Raw genomic sequence first — 16,631 nt, forward strand, 5'->3', positions numbered from 1 at the left:
TTTCTTCTTCGCCACACCCATGTCATAGGCCGGATCCTATTCCATCCTCATATCAGGACATAGGTTCTGGGAGCACCCCCATTTTAGTATGTGGAACGAAAGGGTCAAGGAAAATTGACCAGTTGCTCTGAACCATACATATAGTAAAGCCAGGTTCACTCAATGTCTTCAGCGGGAGGGATAGAAAAGGACCACAGCAGCCCCTGATTATCAGGGAACAGGAGAGAAAATAGGTTTTCAGCTAGGGGAGAACTTTCTTCTTGGGAATCAGGGACCACAGTAGCTCACATGGGGGAGGAGCTATCCCCCTCTTTTTTTCCAGCTGCAGGCTGGGAAGGGGCGGTGGTTGATAGAGGAGGGGCCTGGGGAAGACGGAGACTGGAAGCCCGTGCAGGACTCTGTAACCCAGAAACTCTACCTGGGTTTTGGTCCCCCTAATTTTGTCCGGAGCCATGATCTTCACTTTTTTCCCCTAAAAGCCAGGAACTTTTTGGTTTGGGGGGGGGCTGTTTATTTTGTTTCTTTGTTTTGAATTTTGAGACAGAGTTTTGCTCTGCAGTCCTTTCTGGCTGGTCCCAAACTCCCAACCCTGTGCCTGCCTCTGCCTCCCAGGTGCTGGGATTAAAGGGCTAGTTCTGTGCACCACACTCTGGGAGGTTTCACCCCGCAGATTGCTGTTCAGGGGGCCCGCAGGAGTTCCTGCCTGTTTGGTGCAGCAGAGAGAAAGCTGTTCCCACATCACCGTGTACCTTTCTCTTACTGCGTGTTTCTGTTTCTTTTCCCGAGTGCTTATGTGCATCCATTTGTTTACTTTTCACAATGATTGTGTATTATCTCCGTTTTTATCAGTCCAGGCAGTTGCCTTAGCGCATGGCTAGTAAGTGGTAACCACAGGATTTGAACTCCTGGGTTGTGCTTGATTCTTCTGCGCCACGTTACAAAGCTTGTGGTGTGGCCAGATTTCTGATGTCCCAAACAGAGTCTTAGATCCCCAGAGCATCAGTAGGAATTTGTCCACCGCGGGAGGGGAGGGATTTGGAGTCACAGGAAGAGTCTGTCTCTTCCATGCACCTCCTCCAGAGAGGATTCCAGCTTCTTTCTCCCCATTGGAAAAACTGGACAGAGAATCTTTCACAGGAGTCTCACCGTGCTCCTGGGGGAGGGCATCTTTCAGAGGTACGGGTGCTGTCCCGGGACCCTCTGCTTCCTCTCAGTATACACTTGAGAGAAAAGCAGGGTTAAGCTTCAGTCAGCATCTGTTAGGGGGATGGCCCTGGCAGGGAAACAGATTCCAGCACTCTCAAAGATGAGCCCTGGGCCAGACCAGGGTCCTCTGACCTCCCAGTGGCCCAAGGGGACTTCAACAGGAAGGCTGTGCCTGCTCCTTCCCCAGAGCCAGGGAAAAGCTCCACTGCCACCTTCTGGGCCTGTGAGTTTAGGGAGGAGCACTGGGGTGTTGGGAGGGATAGCCTCCAAGAAAGAAACCCCGTTTTCATTTTATCCCTCTGCTGAAGACCAGGGAAGCTGGGCTCACCCGGATTTCCCCTTTTTTGGGGGTGAGGGTCTGGGGGTAAGTTGGGGGCTGGTAGTAAAGGAGGCAGGAGGGGTAGGCTGGCAGCCCTGAGCTTCTCCATGCAGCCCCCAGGGCCGGGTGCCTGGGCAGGAGGAGGGGGCAGAGCAGCTGCTGGCGATTTATTAAGCAGTCACGGAAAAATTGGTTTATAAATTAACAGCTGTTTTAACTTTAGGGCCTCTTCTTCAGGGAATGGAAGCAGCCGACTGGACCGGGATTGCAGTGTGTGTGAGGCTGGTGGAGGGAGTGGGAGGCGGCGAGCTCCAGCAGCTGGCATTCTTCGGGGGCAGCCTCAGCTGGCACCTCGGGGGGCACCAGGCAGTGGCCAGAGCAGGGGGTCTCCAGGTGCCCGCGGCTGAGGCTGCCCCTCCTCTCTCCTTGGTTTGCGCTTGCTCTCTTCTCACCCACATCTCAGTTTCCACCTGGGGGCGCCAGAGGGCATAGGTGCGACTGTACTGGTTTCTGCCACCAGAGGGCAACCTCGGCACACCGATTTCTGCTTCTCAGGAGATCCGTTGAAGCCACGGATCTGGGAGGGAAAGAAACCAGGTCCAAAACGGAACTGGAGCGAAGCTTACGCCAGCGCACGCTAGTGATCTTCCACCCGTTGGTTCTAAGCTTGTCAAAGACAGCAGTAAAGCCGGACTCCTTTAACCTCAGCCCTGTGAGTTCGAAGTGAGTGTGCGCTCTACAGCAAGTTCCATGCCTGCCAAGACTGTATAGTGAGACCCTGTGTCCAAAAGAATGGGGACTTCAGTGCTGGGGATGTATCTCAGTGCTAATTTTATAGACAAGGCCCTGGAGCTTTCTAACACTCCACGCCCACGGCAAAAAGAGATGATCTCTGGAGGCTAAGGTTGCCTATGGGTTGTTTTGTTTGTAGCTCGGGTTAGTCTGTAACTCATGGTTCAACCCATGAATGCTATTTGAACTAGGCTCTGGGCAAAAGCTGCTGAAGCCCTCTGAAGCCTCAGTTGTTCCATCTATAAAATGAGACGATCCTAAAAGATTAAATGAGATACTACCTATACAGGGCCTAACTCAGTGTCCAGGACAGTAAAAGCTCCGAATAGTAGATTTAAAAAATAAAAAATAAAAAGACAAACTCAATAACAAAATTTGTAGTGTCTACAACTTATGTTTGTTTATCCATTTTTTTCCCTCAGTTCATCTTCCCTACAGTACCTCAGAATCCAGCGTAAAGATAGATGGTGTGGAGAACACATCTTAAAACTGCGTGCCGTTAAAATCACATGCTCTGATTCTGGATTGGAGAGATAGGGGTTAAGAGCATTGGCTGCTCCTTTAGAGGTTCGATTCTCAGCACCCACATGGTGGCTCACAACCATCTGTAATTTCATCCAGGGGCTGCGGCCCCCTCTTCTAGCCTCTGCTAGCATTGATGTGTGCATGTGCACACACACACACACACATAGTTAAGAGCACTTGCTGGTTAATTTACAGCACCCACGTGTCAACTTACAATTGTCTGTAACTCCAGGAGATCCATTGCCTTCCTCTGGCCCTGGCATGCAGGTGGTTCCTAAGCAGGCAAAACACTCACACATATACAATAAACCTTTAAAAAGAAGCTTTGATCCACATAGAACCAGTGGGGGGGGGGAAACTGAGCCAGGCAGAGCAGGAGACCTCCCCCCCACCCAGTGTGATGGTGGTCACATGTTGTATAGACTTTTCATCTGGGCATTGTGGCTCATAACAAAACCCAGCACTCGGGAGGCAAAGGGCAAGAGACTCTGTGAGTTTAAGGCTAGCCTGGTCTACATGGTAAGTTTCCAGACAACCAAGGCTATAAAGCCAGACCCTGTCTCAAAATAATAATCAGGGCTAGAGAGATGGCTCAGAAGCTTAAGACACTTGTTATTCATGAGTCGTGGTGGTATATGGATTAATCCCAGTACTCAAGAGGCAGAGGTGAGCAGAGCTCTGTGAGTTCAAGACCAGTCTGGTCTACAGAGCAAGTTCCAGTACAACCAAGGCCACACAGAGAAAACCTATCTTGAAAACCAACCAAACCAAAGCACCACCAACAAAAAAAAAAAAAAAAACACTTGCTGTTCTTGCAGAGGACCAGGGTTTGGTTCCCAGCACCCAGATGCCAGCTTACAACTGTATCTCCAGGGGTTCAGACACCCTCTTGTGGCTCTGCATGTAGATAATGCGCAAGCAAACAAGTAAAAATAAATCTTTAAGCATAGTTCAAAACTCCATTGCTATGTATGCTCAACGCTGTCACATTCTGTGTTTGTAAAGTTTATTTTAGGTACATAAATTCTGATAGGATTATACTGAACGGTGAAAAGATGCTAGCTAGATAAGTAGATGAATAAGTCTCAGATAACTGTTTACCACCGTATTGGCCAAGAATGCCCTTGCCTTCTTTTTTGCTTTGAATTGTTCTCTCTGCTCCGTTCCCCAATCGCTCTCCTTCCCTTAGCGGCAAGCAAAGATGGCCCTATGCACCCAGCTAGCTTCTCCCAGCTCTTCTAAGGCTGCGTCCAAGACTTCCTGGGGCCTCCGTTTCAGCTGCCACATGCAGTTCCAGCTCAGCTCAGTGATGCCAAGGTCACCAGCCGTGCTGCAGCCGGAACCCTGGCCGATTCCGCCACCTGCTGACCGTTCACAAAACTTCATCTCTTAAGCGGCGAAGGAAGACCAAACCGTTGAAGACTGACTACCTGGAATCCCGAACCGCGCTGGGGCTTAAATTTTGATCCTTTTTAATCATCACAGCCACTGTACAAGGTGGGCTTTGAGCTATACAGAAGCGAGGAGACACAAAGAAACTAAGTTCACACAGTAAGCTCCGGACCTGAGATTCCCATCCAGGGCTGACCGACTCCACCCCTCCCTCCCCCATGTGAATTTATGTGCTTGGATTGAGGAAGGGAAAATGCCAGATTGTACTTTTTCACCTCCTCAGAGGAGGGCAAAGGCCTCACAGCAGCCTCCCAGAGTTGTCTTCCAGGGAAGAAGGGTGTAGTGGCTCTTGCATGGCAGGGGCGGGTCAAGAAGAAAAGGTAAGTATCTGAAGGCTCGTTGCCTCAAAGCAGTGTGCTCAGACCGGATGAGGGGAACAGTCACACCACTCTATACATCCTTGTTAGTCCGAGGCGAGCAGGAATTAAGTCAAACGAGGTCTTGAAATTGTTCTTTGGACTTAACTGCCTGTTCTAACTCGAGCATAATAACCCAGGAGTGGTATATTATTTTTACATCTCATTTGCATATGATTAATTCCAAGTCGAAGTGAATGGGAGTCACGCTGGCTTCTCAGCCCTCCCACCTGTTTGTCCAGTCCCCCTCCCCGCACCTCTCGCTAGGCTCTGCCACCCCTGCCAGCCTCTACCCACTCCTTGCCCCCAGCCCTCCCTCCCCAGTTCCCTGTTCCCTTCCTCTGTCACCCACACAGCCTCCGCCACCTGGCCGCCCACCGCAAAAACTTTTCCCCAAGTTCCTGAGAAGTCGCGTAGGATCCAGGAGAGAAAAATCAAAGTAATAAAACCTCATTTAATTCCTAACGGAGGGCAGAGCTGTGAGCTGCAATTATCTTAATGTGGAGCTATTTTTACTCTCTCCATCTCCGTCTCCTGCCTTTCTGTCATAAGGCATTGTCCCCTCCACTTCCCTTTGTCTCTTCATCTCTCACACGGGTCCTCTTCTTTTTGCTCTCTCCGTGACCCACCCCCGCCCAGCCCTCTGTCCCTCCTAGCTCTGTGTTCCTCTCCCTCTGCTGGTCCTCTGCACATGACTCCTGACTCCGGGGTTGAAGAGCCAGAGGCAGTATACCCAGAAAGAGCTGGGCAAAGAACTGAAGATCACCCGCTGTCCCCAAAAGTCAGTCTTTTGGGCATAATTTGTGCTCCAGTCTCCCTAGCACTGTGGAGGGAAGCCTTCCTGGTTGTTCAGACCAAACCAGTGTGTTTCCAGAAGTTTCCAATGGGCACTGAGGTACCACTAGGGGTCACAGCCTCATCCCTGTCCTCTGTCCCCTTTATCCACCACACACCCTTCCTCATACACCCCAGCAGGGGGAACTCACGTCTCTTACCCCCACTGTGACCTAAAGGCTGCCCAGCGACTGCCTAGCCATGCCTCTCCTTATCCTCCCAACAAACTTATGGACAAGCTGGGCTTTGCCATTCCTCACCGCACCCCATCTGGAAGAGGGGCCCTGGGCCAAGCTACGGACTGGCAGAGATGCCCATGTCTCAGGGACAACAACCTATCATGAGCTGTTCCCAGAAAATATGTAAGTCAACAAAGCTGTGGCCAGGCCTAGGCTGGAGGATGTGGAAGCCCAGCCACCAGGACATCCTATTCCCAAGAGCAAAGCTTGGCCCCTGGTGCTCCCCCCAGCCCGCCCCTCTTTCATCCCCCAGAGGGCACTGAGTCTGGGGCAGAACAGCATGCCCCTGACCTCATTTCCATAAGACTCCACTGGCCTCTCCTTCCACCCCTGAGCCAGAGTGCTGGGCTGGAAGTGGAAAAGTTGCTGGTGAAGTTAGGGGTGTGGTGGGGAGGGCTCCTGCTGTTCCTGGCCTAAGAGTGACCAGAAGAGAGGACAGCCAACACAAACAGAACCCCAGGAGGGCACACACAGGCACAGGTCCACACACGCCCCTTCTGGGCACTACAGAGAGGCGCTCAGTCCTTCTTGCCAGCCCCACAGAGGGTAGTGCCAGGTCCTGCAGAGACTCAAGGGCTTGGACAGATAAACAAGGGTACTTAACCCACAAAGTAGCCCCTCTCCTCCATAACACACACACACACACACACACACACACACACACACACACCCTCCCCCAGCTCCGTTCCCCAGCGCACCAAGCCCAAACACGTGATGGCACGTGTATTCAGGAAGGCAGCCCCCAACCCTGCCCAGGGCTGGTTCTGTCCCCTCCCCCAGTAGATGCGGAGAAAAGGCAAGAGACACGTGAATGCTGGGTACATTGTGGCAGGAACTCACCCCCCTCTCCCCTAGGGAATTTGCTCTCACATTCTCAGTCTCAAGCCCCTCGCCTGCATAGGGCCCCCGCAAGCTGGCACCCACCTGCCCATCACCTTGACAGTCTCTGACATCCTCCTCCACACCCACACCCTCCCCCGCGCACACACACAGTCCTCCCACACGCTGCCACTCACACCCGCATCTTTGACACTCTGACACACTTACATAGACTCACACACTCACAACACACCGACCCCCACCCTCCGTAGCTACAGCACTCCAGGCCTCTGGCATTAACTTGCACATACTCCCTACCACGATGACTGACAGGTGTCCTCCCACGTACACCTCTCTCACACTCGCTTTCTAGGACACCCCCATTCACAGCGTGACATGCTGGCACTCGCTTCTCGACCTCACGGGCCTCCCTTAAAACTCCACGTTCCGGGAGCCCGAAGTGATTAAGGCCAGAGTCCTGGCTCCAGCTGCCCCTGCCCTCTTCCCTTAGCGTCACCGCTGGACTCCATCAATAATGCAACGCCGAGTTCTGGGGAGACGGCAGGGGGCCCCCGGGCCGCTCCCCTAGCCCTGGCTCACACTCCGCACCCTCCTCCCAGCCCCGGGAGAACACGCTTCTGGATGCTTATTGGCCGATTTCCCCTAAGCCCTCCCTCCGAACGCCTGGGCGCTAGTCCCTGGCAGAGAGGACAGGCTGGGATCCCTGGGTTGGGACCCGTGGGGTGCAGCCAGTAGCAGCAGAGGCGCGGAGAGGAAGAAGGCAGAACGGGGGATAGAGAGAAGCTGGTGGAGCGAGGCCGAGGGCAGCCTACTGAGACCCGGGGAGAGCTCAGGCCGGGAACCGGAGCCCCGCGCCCCAAACCGGTAGCGCGCAGCGAAGGCGCGGGGACCCTGAGCCCTGGCCTGGGGACGCTGAGCCGGGTGCTGCAGGCGAGCCCCGCTGCCCAGCCCTCCCTGCCCTCGTGTGTTCCCCTCGTGGAGCGCGGGATTTCCCTGGGTGTAGGGACAGTGCTCCTCCTCCTTCTCCGCGCAGCACGCGCCACCCGCAGCTCCGGACAGCGGAGCAAGGCTTAACCAGACACCCCAGGAGCGCGCAGCCGCCCGCCATGGACCCCAAGGACCGCAAGAAGATCCAGTTCTCTGTGCCCGCGCCCCCGAGCCAGCTCGACCCCCGACAGGTGGAGATGGTAAGGGGGCCGCGCCCCATTCACGTATCACCCCCAGCACACATCCCCCACCCCACCACAGCACAGTCCGGTCTGTCCCATGAGGGCCCAGCCTGGGCTGCAGCGGGGTGCTCCACAGGACGGGAAGTTCGCTGGAGACTCCTAACAACTTTTCCTCGGACCTTTGAGCCAATCTTGGGCAGGAGAATTTCTGCAGTGAGCGTCCGGAGACAACCCCCTCCCCCACCCCCGTGGGACTGCCCTTTTGGTCCTTACATAGCTCTGCTAGGCTCGTCATTTTTCTACGGGGGACAACATCACCCTGGTGGCCCCCCATGAACACAAACAGCTCTGGTGTCTGAGGCTGTCATTCAACCACTCAAGGTCTAGAGGGCCACAGTTTCACCCTATAGGCTTAGCCATGGGGAGGGTGGAGGTCCCCAGAACGTTGTTCTGAATACTCTCTGAGGTCAGGACCTAGAGCTGCAACCCCAGGGAGTGAACTGACATCTCTTCTTTGAAGATTGGGAGACGTACAAAGGGATGAGGGAGACCGGTGGAGACAGGTCTGTTCTTGACCTAGCAAGGACACTTGTTGCTAAGATGTCAATGGCTCTGAAGAGAGGGGGCAGTAAAAACTGGACAAAGCCCTTCTTGGGGTGTTTGGTAGGGGTGGGCCGAAGCCTGAGCCTAAACAGCTTTTGGCAGCAACTTCTTCAGCTTCAATTACCTGGTCCTCTCTCCATTTCCCTGGAGTTCCAAGGGAACCTAATTAACTTACAGTCTGATTGCCAAGCTAGGGGTGGCCAAGGAGGACACTTTTACATTATTTTTCTTGAGAACTGGGTGGTAAATTCCACAGCTTGAGAAAGACTGTGTCAGTCAGAGAGCCCAGACTCTAACCTGGAGAGACAGCAGCAGACCCCCCCCCCCCCCCCAGTGTGTAGAGCTCAGGCCTACACCCCAGCCTCAGGGAAGGGTTGGGAGTGCCTGCAGTACTGGGTTCAAACTTCTGCAGCTGAATGCAGCTGCTTTGAAGCCCTTGAGCTGACCTTTGGTGGGTAGGGTCGTCGGTGTCTCCCTCCGAGCTCTCAAGCTGGCTGTAAGGGCTGACACCAGCTCGGTGTCTCCCTCCGAGCTCTCAAGCTGGCTGTAAGGGCTGACACCAGCTTTGGTGTCTAGAGAAAGTTCTGTAGTAACAGGGGAGTATGGCCCTCTGGACTACGAGTCCATGGATGGCTTTTCCTAGTCCTTTGGACCCAGTGTGCTGTGTGACCTTGAGCACTTTGCTGACCCTCTCTAAGGCCTGGACTTTTCATCCCTGTAAAATAAAGCGATTGAATGAACCAAGTGAGCTCCTGCTGCCTTTGATTCACTGGTTCCCTGAGGACTCCAAAGCCCAGCTCCCAGCGGGCTGAGTGTGATGGTGAGGTGCCCCTATAGGGCATTTATCCTGCCCTTCCTTCCTCCATCTCTTTAGATCCGGCGCCGGAGACCAACCCCTGCCATGCTGTTCCGGGTCTCAGAGCATTCCTCGCCAGGTAGGACCCATTCTGTGCTCCCTACCCCAACTCTGGTGCCTTTCTGAGGGTCTCCATGAGAGAGGGACAGACCAGAGACTGATGGCCTAGAAGGCCAACACAGCTGGGTTGGTTTATTCTCTTGGCACCTCTTGGCACCTTTTGGCACCAGGAGGGAAGGACACACTTTTGCTGTCCCAAAAACTGAGGCTTTGGGGAAAGTAACCTGATTCTTCTTCTCTTCCTCCTTGGTCATGGTTGGTGTATGTGCCTGGTGGCCTCTCTCAGAGGAGGAGGCCTCTCCGCACCAGGTGAGTTTCCTGGGGCAGCTGGAAGGACATTTAACTGGGCCCTCTGGGGTGGGGTAGACTGGTATCTGCAAAGCCAACCTGGACCACCACAGGACATATTAGCATATCAGTTGCATTTCCCTGGAATGACCCTGTTCAGGTGTCACCCCTCTCTCTTAGTGGGGTGGGTTATCCATGACCAGAGGTCCTGCTCTGAGTCAGGCTTCTGCTAATGGGGCTGAGGCCTTGCCTAGGCGTTCTCAGTGTCCATGCTCTGTCAACTGTCCAAGTCAGTTGTCCTACTGGAGGGAGGGGGAAGGGAAGAGAGCCTGTTTCAACTGTATCTTTCTTGTAGAGAACCTCAGGAGAGGGGCACCACCCAAAGTCGAAGAGATCCAACCCCTGTGCCTACACTCCTCCATCACTGAAAGGTACTAACACCACCCCTCCATCTGTCTTGTGGAATCCTGGAGCCCTGCACATGGGGGAGGAAGAGAAGCTGTCAGCTGGGAAGGACTGCCGCCAGCCCTCTACCTGACCTGGGAGAGTAGTGCCTTCTCAGGTTCCCAGAGGCAGGAAAAGAGCAGCTAGGGTCTTAACAGGTTGAGGGTTGAAAGGAGAGCAGGCTAGCCCCACAGGACATTAAGCCCCAAGGTGACTCTGAGGGTGCCTCTGTTGGGCCATGCCTGCAGCCTCCTTTCCTCTCAGGCTCCACAGCTCCACTCCAGCGTGCAGGTGTGCGTCCTGGGCTCCTGCATCCGCTTTTCTGTCTGGGTTAAAAGGTCTCATTCCTGTCTCATATCACCAGGTCTCATTGGTGGGCAATGGGCGAAATGAGATGAGGTGGATTCGGCGGCTTAGAGGGTAGCTCAGTAGTAGAACATTCAATTGACGTGCTCTGGGTTACGGCCCTAAGGTCGATTTTAGATAAGCCAGGATGGTAGTGTCAGCATTTTGCTGACAGAGGCAGACTGGTTTTTGTGAGTTCAAGGCCAAAGCGGTCTATAGAGAGAATGCCAGGCCAGCTAGAGTCCTGATCTCAAAAAAACAAAACAAAACAAAACAACAACAACAACAAAAAAAACACACCCAAGAACAAAGCCACTTGATGGCTCATACCTGTAATCCCTGCTCTTAGGAGGCAGAGGCAGGAAGATTAGTAGGGGCCTGAGATCAGCCTGGGCCATACAGTGAATGCCAGGCCAGCCAGGGCCACACAGCAAGACTGCCTCATATAGAAATGAAAAGGAGTGGTTCTGTCCCTGGCCTCCAGGACCCTTTGCCTCTAGGGGTCAGGGAGAGTTTACAAGAGGGACAGTGCTAAGGCTTATGGAATCAACAGGCCAGAAAAGACAGGTAAAGAAATGGGGTGCGCAGAGCGGCTGGCGGTGTGAAGCCAGGTTTTCAGGACAGCTGGAGACGTGATTTCAGAAGGAAGAGCAGGTGCACGTGAGTGAGCCAAGGGCCTCTTCCTAACTGGGTGCCAGTGGCCTTTCCTGCCGGGCCTGTTCCTTCTCCTGGGGGTGGTGTGCTGAGAGCTCCCCCAGGTGGGTGGGCTTAAGGTGGCTTCTCAGCGGCCAAGGTCAACAGGTGCACCTGTCAGCCTGTCTGCCAAGCCTGGGAGCAGAGGAGAGAAGCAGGGAGGACAGGAGAGCGGGGCTGGTGTTTTCCTTCTCTGGAGACAGGAACATGGAGGATGGCAGTGTGCAAGGACTTCCCGGAGGGCCACAGAGAGGGTATAAAGCAGGCATGGAGACAAAGTGGCATATTCCCAAGGAGTACAAGAACTTGGCCTTGAGACTGGAGCATAAAGTTTGTGCAGAGCACTCGTGAGATCCTTGGCTTCCAATGCCAGCACCACGTAAAGCGAGTGTGTTGACGTGCCTGTAAGCCTAGCACTCAGGAGGTAGAGCCAGGAGGATCAGAAGTTTGAGGTCATGCTCAGTGAGTTTGAGACTAACTCCTGATATATAATGAGTCTCTGTCTTAAGACAATCTGCGTCTTCTCCACTCTAGGCTGGGTGAATATGAGGGGGACCTTACCCCATGTCCTTTTAGGGGAGGTGCTGCGGGTCTTACCCAGTAAGCACATGTAACGCTGACCTACACATCCAGTTTAGCCCTTCCTGGCTTTGGTTACACTTAGGGAGCGGGCTGAGGTTGTTTAGGGCCAGGAAATCTCTCGTGTACCAAAAGTTGACCAAAGACCTGTCTGTTCCAGTCTCTCCAGGCTGTATCTATAGCATCTGGGTAAAGAGACACAGGTATGTGGGAAAGAGTCAGGAGAGGGCTGTACTGGGGTTCTTGAATCTTTTTTTTCCTCCTGAGATAGGGTTTCTCTGTGTACCCCTGGATGTCCAGGAGCTCACTTTGTAGACCAGGCTGGCCTCAAACTCTTGAGATCCACCTGTCTTTGCCTCCCAAGTACTGGGATTAAAGGCATGAGCAGTCACCACCACCCTGCTGGGTTCTTGAATCTTAAAAAGAAAGATTTGGAGTAGGGGGGTTTTGGGTTCTAGACATGGAGAGGTAGGAGAAGGAGACAGTGCTGTAGGGAAAGACTTTTGAAGTCTCAAGGAGGCATGAGAAACTGAGTAATGCAAACGGGGGGGGGGGAGCAGAGGCGCTGCACACACCTGCCAGTACCTTGGATCACGAACTAAATAACTCTCCTCCCCCGACTGCTTGCCTGCCACTCTCTCCTCCAGCCCAGAGGCCCTTATCCACTGAGATGGTTCTGTTTGGCAAGCTTAGTCCTTTCTGGGCAAGGGCATGTGTCTGGCAGGACTTGGGTTTTGTAGGTCAAGATTCAAGAGCCCCCCACGACGGGTGGACAGCACTAAGCCTCAGGGGAGTAGTGGGGTAGGGGGTGCTTTGAGGTCAGGTCAGAGCTCTCTGGGTTGGCTCAAGGTGAAACTTTGCCGGGTTCCCAAGGCCAGGGCAGGGCAATTTATCGAGATTTTATTGCCTGGGTAGAGCTTACCCACAGGCAGCGGATAGAGGTAGGTTGGGAGCTGGGGCAGGGCGGGGCATTGGGCACACACAATGCACCCTCTGTGCCTGTCCCTGAGTTGGCAGGAGTACATGGCCCAGCTCACTGCACAGGAGGTTTCCAGCCTACCCCCTGGCCTGCAAAGGGGAGGGCCACTGTTGGACTAAGTAGCCCAGAACCACTGGCCACTGCAAAGCGTCTCGTCTCGGGGAAGTGGACCTAATGTCTCACCCACTCTAAAATCCTGATAGTCCCTGGCCCCTTGCTGACCCTGCTTTAGTCTTTTGTTTAGTTTTGTTTGAGAGGGTTGTTTATGTAGCCTAGGCTAGATTAGACCTCACTAAGTAGTTGAGGATGCATATATATGCATTCCTGATCTTCTTGTCTCTACTTTATGAGTGCTGTGATTACAGGCTTCTGCTCGAAGCAAAACCCAAGGCCCTGTAACTGCTACATCCCCAGTCCCTTCACCTCAGTCTTAACCCAATAATGTTCTTTCAAACCTTAACAATCCCCCAAACCCCCAGCCCATCCCTTTTTTCCCTCCCCGCTTTTAGTCTTTGGGAAGCCGCCCACACTGTTCCTTTCCTTGGCTGCATCTGAGCAGGTCTTCGTGGTAGTGGTGGTGGGGTGTTGCTGCTTTCTGGGTCACCGCAGAGGGAGCTGGGAGACTAGGGATATGGGTCAAGACTGTGAGGACTGCATCTGAACAGTCCACTTGCCCAGCAAGGACTGCAGAGCGCTGTGACCCCAGGCTCAGGGCTGATCCTGCTTTGACAGCCTGGGGAAGGGGTGCAGATTGGTATCTAATGTTAGGCAGTTTTGGGCAGGGAGGCAAAGCAATGGAACGTTGTGAACAATGTCAGGAAAAATGGCTCTGGCCTATAGGCCTGGCATCTTCTGCCCGGGGTTAACACTGGTAATTACTTCCCAGAACTGGTCATTGGCTATGGAACCTCTCTGGCCAGAGAATGCTAAGCTGTTTTTGTACTGGCCTGGTCTTGCCCAGCCTGGTGCCCTGTGGTGCAGGGGAGTTTTTCTGGTGCCAGTTTTAGGGGGAGGGAAGCATTTTGGAACAGCTTAAGAGCTAATATGCTTAAAATGTATGCCTGTGACTCTCACCTCACTTTGATGTGGAATGGACTATAGCCTTTTAACACTGAACTTAGGGCAGCACCCCTGCCTCAGTTGCAAGCATGAGCTGTTCTTTCATCTTGCTGACCCTTGCCTCTCCACGTCCCCTCTGCCAGCCGTGCAGCGCATTGCTGAGTCCCACCTGCAGACCATCAGCAACCTGAGTGAGAACCAGGCCTCGGAGGAAGAAGATGAGTTAGGGGAGCTTCGGGAGCTGGGGTATCCACAAGAGGATGATGAGGAGGATGAGGAGGATGAAGAGGAGGACGAAGAAGAAGACAGCCAAGCTGAGGTCCTGAAAGGCAGGGGGACTGGTAAGCGGAAGGGGCTATGGTTGCCGGTTTCTGCTCTTCCAGAACGATCCTGTGATGCCCTTCTATGGCCAGCTTCTGAGACCTGGCATCCCTTATTCTTGGTTAACCCTTCACCTGATTAGGTTTTCCCCACTGTCCATCCCTTTCTAAACATTAAGGCAAGGCATAGGACAACTAACTGAGGCTAGACCCAAAAAGGAACTTTCTATCCATGGAAGGGAATTGTGAGGAAGTCCAGAGACAGAGAGAAAGCCCAACATTCCCTTTCTAAACCTAGCATCTGCTCTCTCCTGTGCTGAAGGAGGCTGCCTGACTTGCCCTCTCCAGGACCCTTGAAGGTGTCTTTTTCCCTCCTAGGATGGGGTGGGAGAGTGCCCTCTAGTGTCCAGATGTAGAATTGGGGATTTAAGAACTAGTCTGGTCTGTACCTCTTAACCTCAGCAGCCTGGTGATAAGGCACCTAAAACCTACACAGAATGCTGTCGAGCCAGAGAAAAACCCACAGAAGACCCCAACACCAGATAACTCGGCAGAAAGACCTCATCCCCTCCCACAGTTGTCTCTTCTACGCAGTTGCCCACTTCCATTCAGCTCTTGGACCCAGACAAGAAGCCTTGGGTCTCCTTTCTGCATCTCTGACTGTGAGGGTGTCAGAGAGCTGGAAGAGCTGAGTGAACTCCTTCTGAGAATCCCCCCCCCCAGAACAGGTGCAAAATTGATGAAAGCTGCTCCCTCAGGAAGGAGAAGGGGGCCCCGAGTCACATGACTGGACCCTCAAGGAACAACAGCAATCCCATACATACCCGAGTAACTCTGGGGACCAGTTCTGGGCCGCTTGAGAGGACAGGGTCTCATTCTGCAATCCAGGTTGGCCCAAATCTTAACAATGCATCTTAGGCTGACCTTGAACCCAAAGCAATCCTCCTGCTTCAGCCTCTTCATTACTGGCATAAGCCTCCACACCCAGCTTCCCAGAAGGCATTAATTATCTAAGGTAATCTACACTGATCTTCTTACATAATATTTCCTTTGGAAAAGTGTCCATGAACTAAGTTACAACCATAGTGACAGTTGTGCAGGCTGGCGTTCTGCCCATTTCGCATCGAGGGATGTCTCAGAAGCTCTACCTCAAGCCATCAGACAGCACCAGAGGGGCACTCAGCCTATGTATATATGCCCTCTCTTTTAGCAGGGCAGAAGCTTACTTGTGGCCAGGGTCTGGAGGGGCCCTGGGAGCGCCCACCTCCTCTGGATGAGCCCCAGAGAGATGGAAACTCTGAGGACCAGGTGGAAGGCAGAGCAACACTAAGTGGTGAGCCTTGGAGTGTGTGGTGGGCTGGGGAAGTGGATGGAAACTCATGGGCCAAGCATGGCCTTGAGTCCTCTTTACTTGTCTTTCAGAGCCTGGAGAGGAGTCTCAGCACCCTACCCCCCCTGAGCCTGGCACATAAGCTCAGAGCCCTGTATCTCCCAGGAGGAAGTGCTCCCCAGAAACCCACTCTGTCCCCACCCTCCTTTGTACCCTGTCTTTCACCTGCTAGGGCTGCGGCTTCTGACTTTTAGAAGACTAAGGCTGGTCTATGTTTGCTTTGGCTGAAGCCCAGAGTCCCCAATGCCTTTCCCTGCCAGTCATTCTTCTATTTACCCGGTGGGAGGGGGAGGCGAGAGAGCCCACACTGGAAACCCCAGAAGGCCATAACTGTTCAACCTTTACAAGTCTCCTCTCCAGATTCTCTCCCCTAGGCACAGGAGGCCCACAGGGCAGGCCCTAAGATTTGGGGAAAGGAGGTACTGAGAGCCTACAGGTGCCCTGAGATCTCCTCCATTCCCTCTTCCTATGGTGGGCTTTGAGCCCCCAACCCTCTCAGAGACCTCAACCAGGGCCCAGGTCTCAAGCATTCTTTTGCAGAGCCTCAACATTCTGGATGTCTTCCCTTTTTGTCCCATTCCTGCTGGGTGTCTCCAAGATGGACTGGCAGAGGCTGCTTGCTGCGTTTTGTTTGTGCTTTGGTGCCAGGAATGCACTTACTATATGTCCTTAGAGGGGCCACACAGTGGGGGGGGGGGGGGACCTGGTTCTCCTTGTCCTCCAGCAACTTGATTCCCTTCCCCTTCTTCCCTGACTCCAGGCCTGAATCCCTCCTATGCTGTAATAAATCTTTGTAAATAATTGTCCTGAGACTCCTCTTTCAGGGGAGGGAGGAGAGACCAGGAAGTAATGGTATGTTCTGACAGGGAAAATGGTAGTTATCTTAGAGTCAAGATCTTGACCCTTGTTTCCAGGATTTCCCGGGATCCTTTCCTGTGGGCTTTAAGGATGGCAAACATACTATCGGGAGAACAGAGGTCCTTTAAAAATGTGAGATGGATGTGGTGGTGCACGTCTGTAATCTCAGCACTTGAAAGGCTGAGGAAAAAGGATTCCTTTTTCAAGGGCAACCTGAGACTGTCTCAAAAACAAAAATTGGGTTTCTCCAAGGGATTTTGTGCCCACAGACCGGCCCTCATACAATTCCCACTAACTCCACAGTACCAGTCCTGTATGGCCTAATAACCATGACACCCTAGAGCTTTTCCTCGTATTCCAGCACAACCTTACACAGTCTAACTTTGGTTGCAGTTCGACTTCCGGACCTTGTTTCTGAGGCTCCC

At 53.3% G+C, this 16,631-nt stretch overlaps 1 protein-coding gene across 1 annotated transcript; it reads left to right on the forward strand.

Annotated features, from left to right (window-relative positions):
• Positions 1-7,669: 7,669 nt before the first annotated feature.
• PPP1R1B (protein phosphatase 1 regulatory inhibitor subunit 1B) lies at positions 7,670-15,501 on the forward strand (the record flags this gene model as incomplete). The annotated part of the gene is made up of 7 exons (XM_080923157.1): positions 7,670-7,750; positions 9,210-9,270; positions 9,538-9,560; positions 9,895-9,970; positions 13,782-13,979; positions 15,169-15,291; positions 15,381-15,501. The coding sequence occupies 7 exons, from the start codon at positions 7,670-7,672 to the stop codon at positions 15,428-15,430; spliced, it is 612 nt and encodes a 203-aa protein (XP_080779283.1). The 3' UTR covers positions 15,431-15,501.
• Positions 15,502-16,631: the final 1,130 nt, after the last annotated feature.

Source organism: Micromys minutus, assembly GCF_963924665.1.
Source record: "Micromys minutus genome assembly, chromosome: 10".
Lineage (NCBI taxonomy): Eukaryota > Metazoa > Chordata > Mammalia > Rodentia > Muridae > Micromys > Micromys minutus.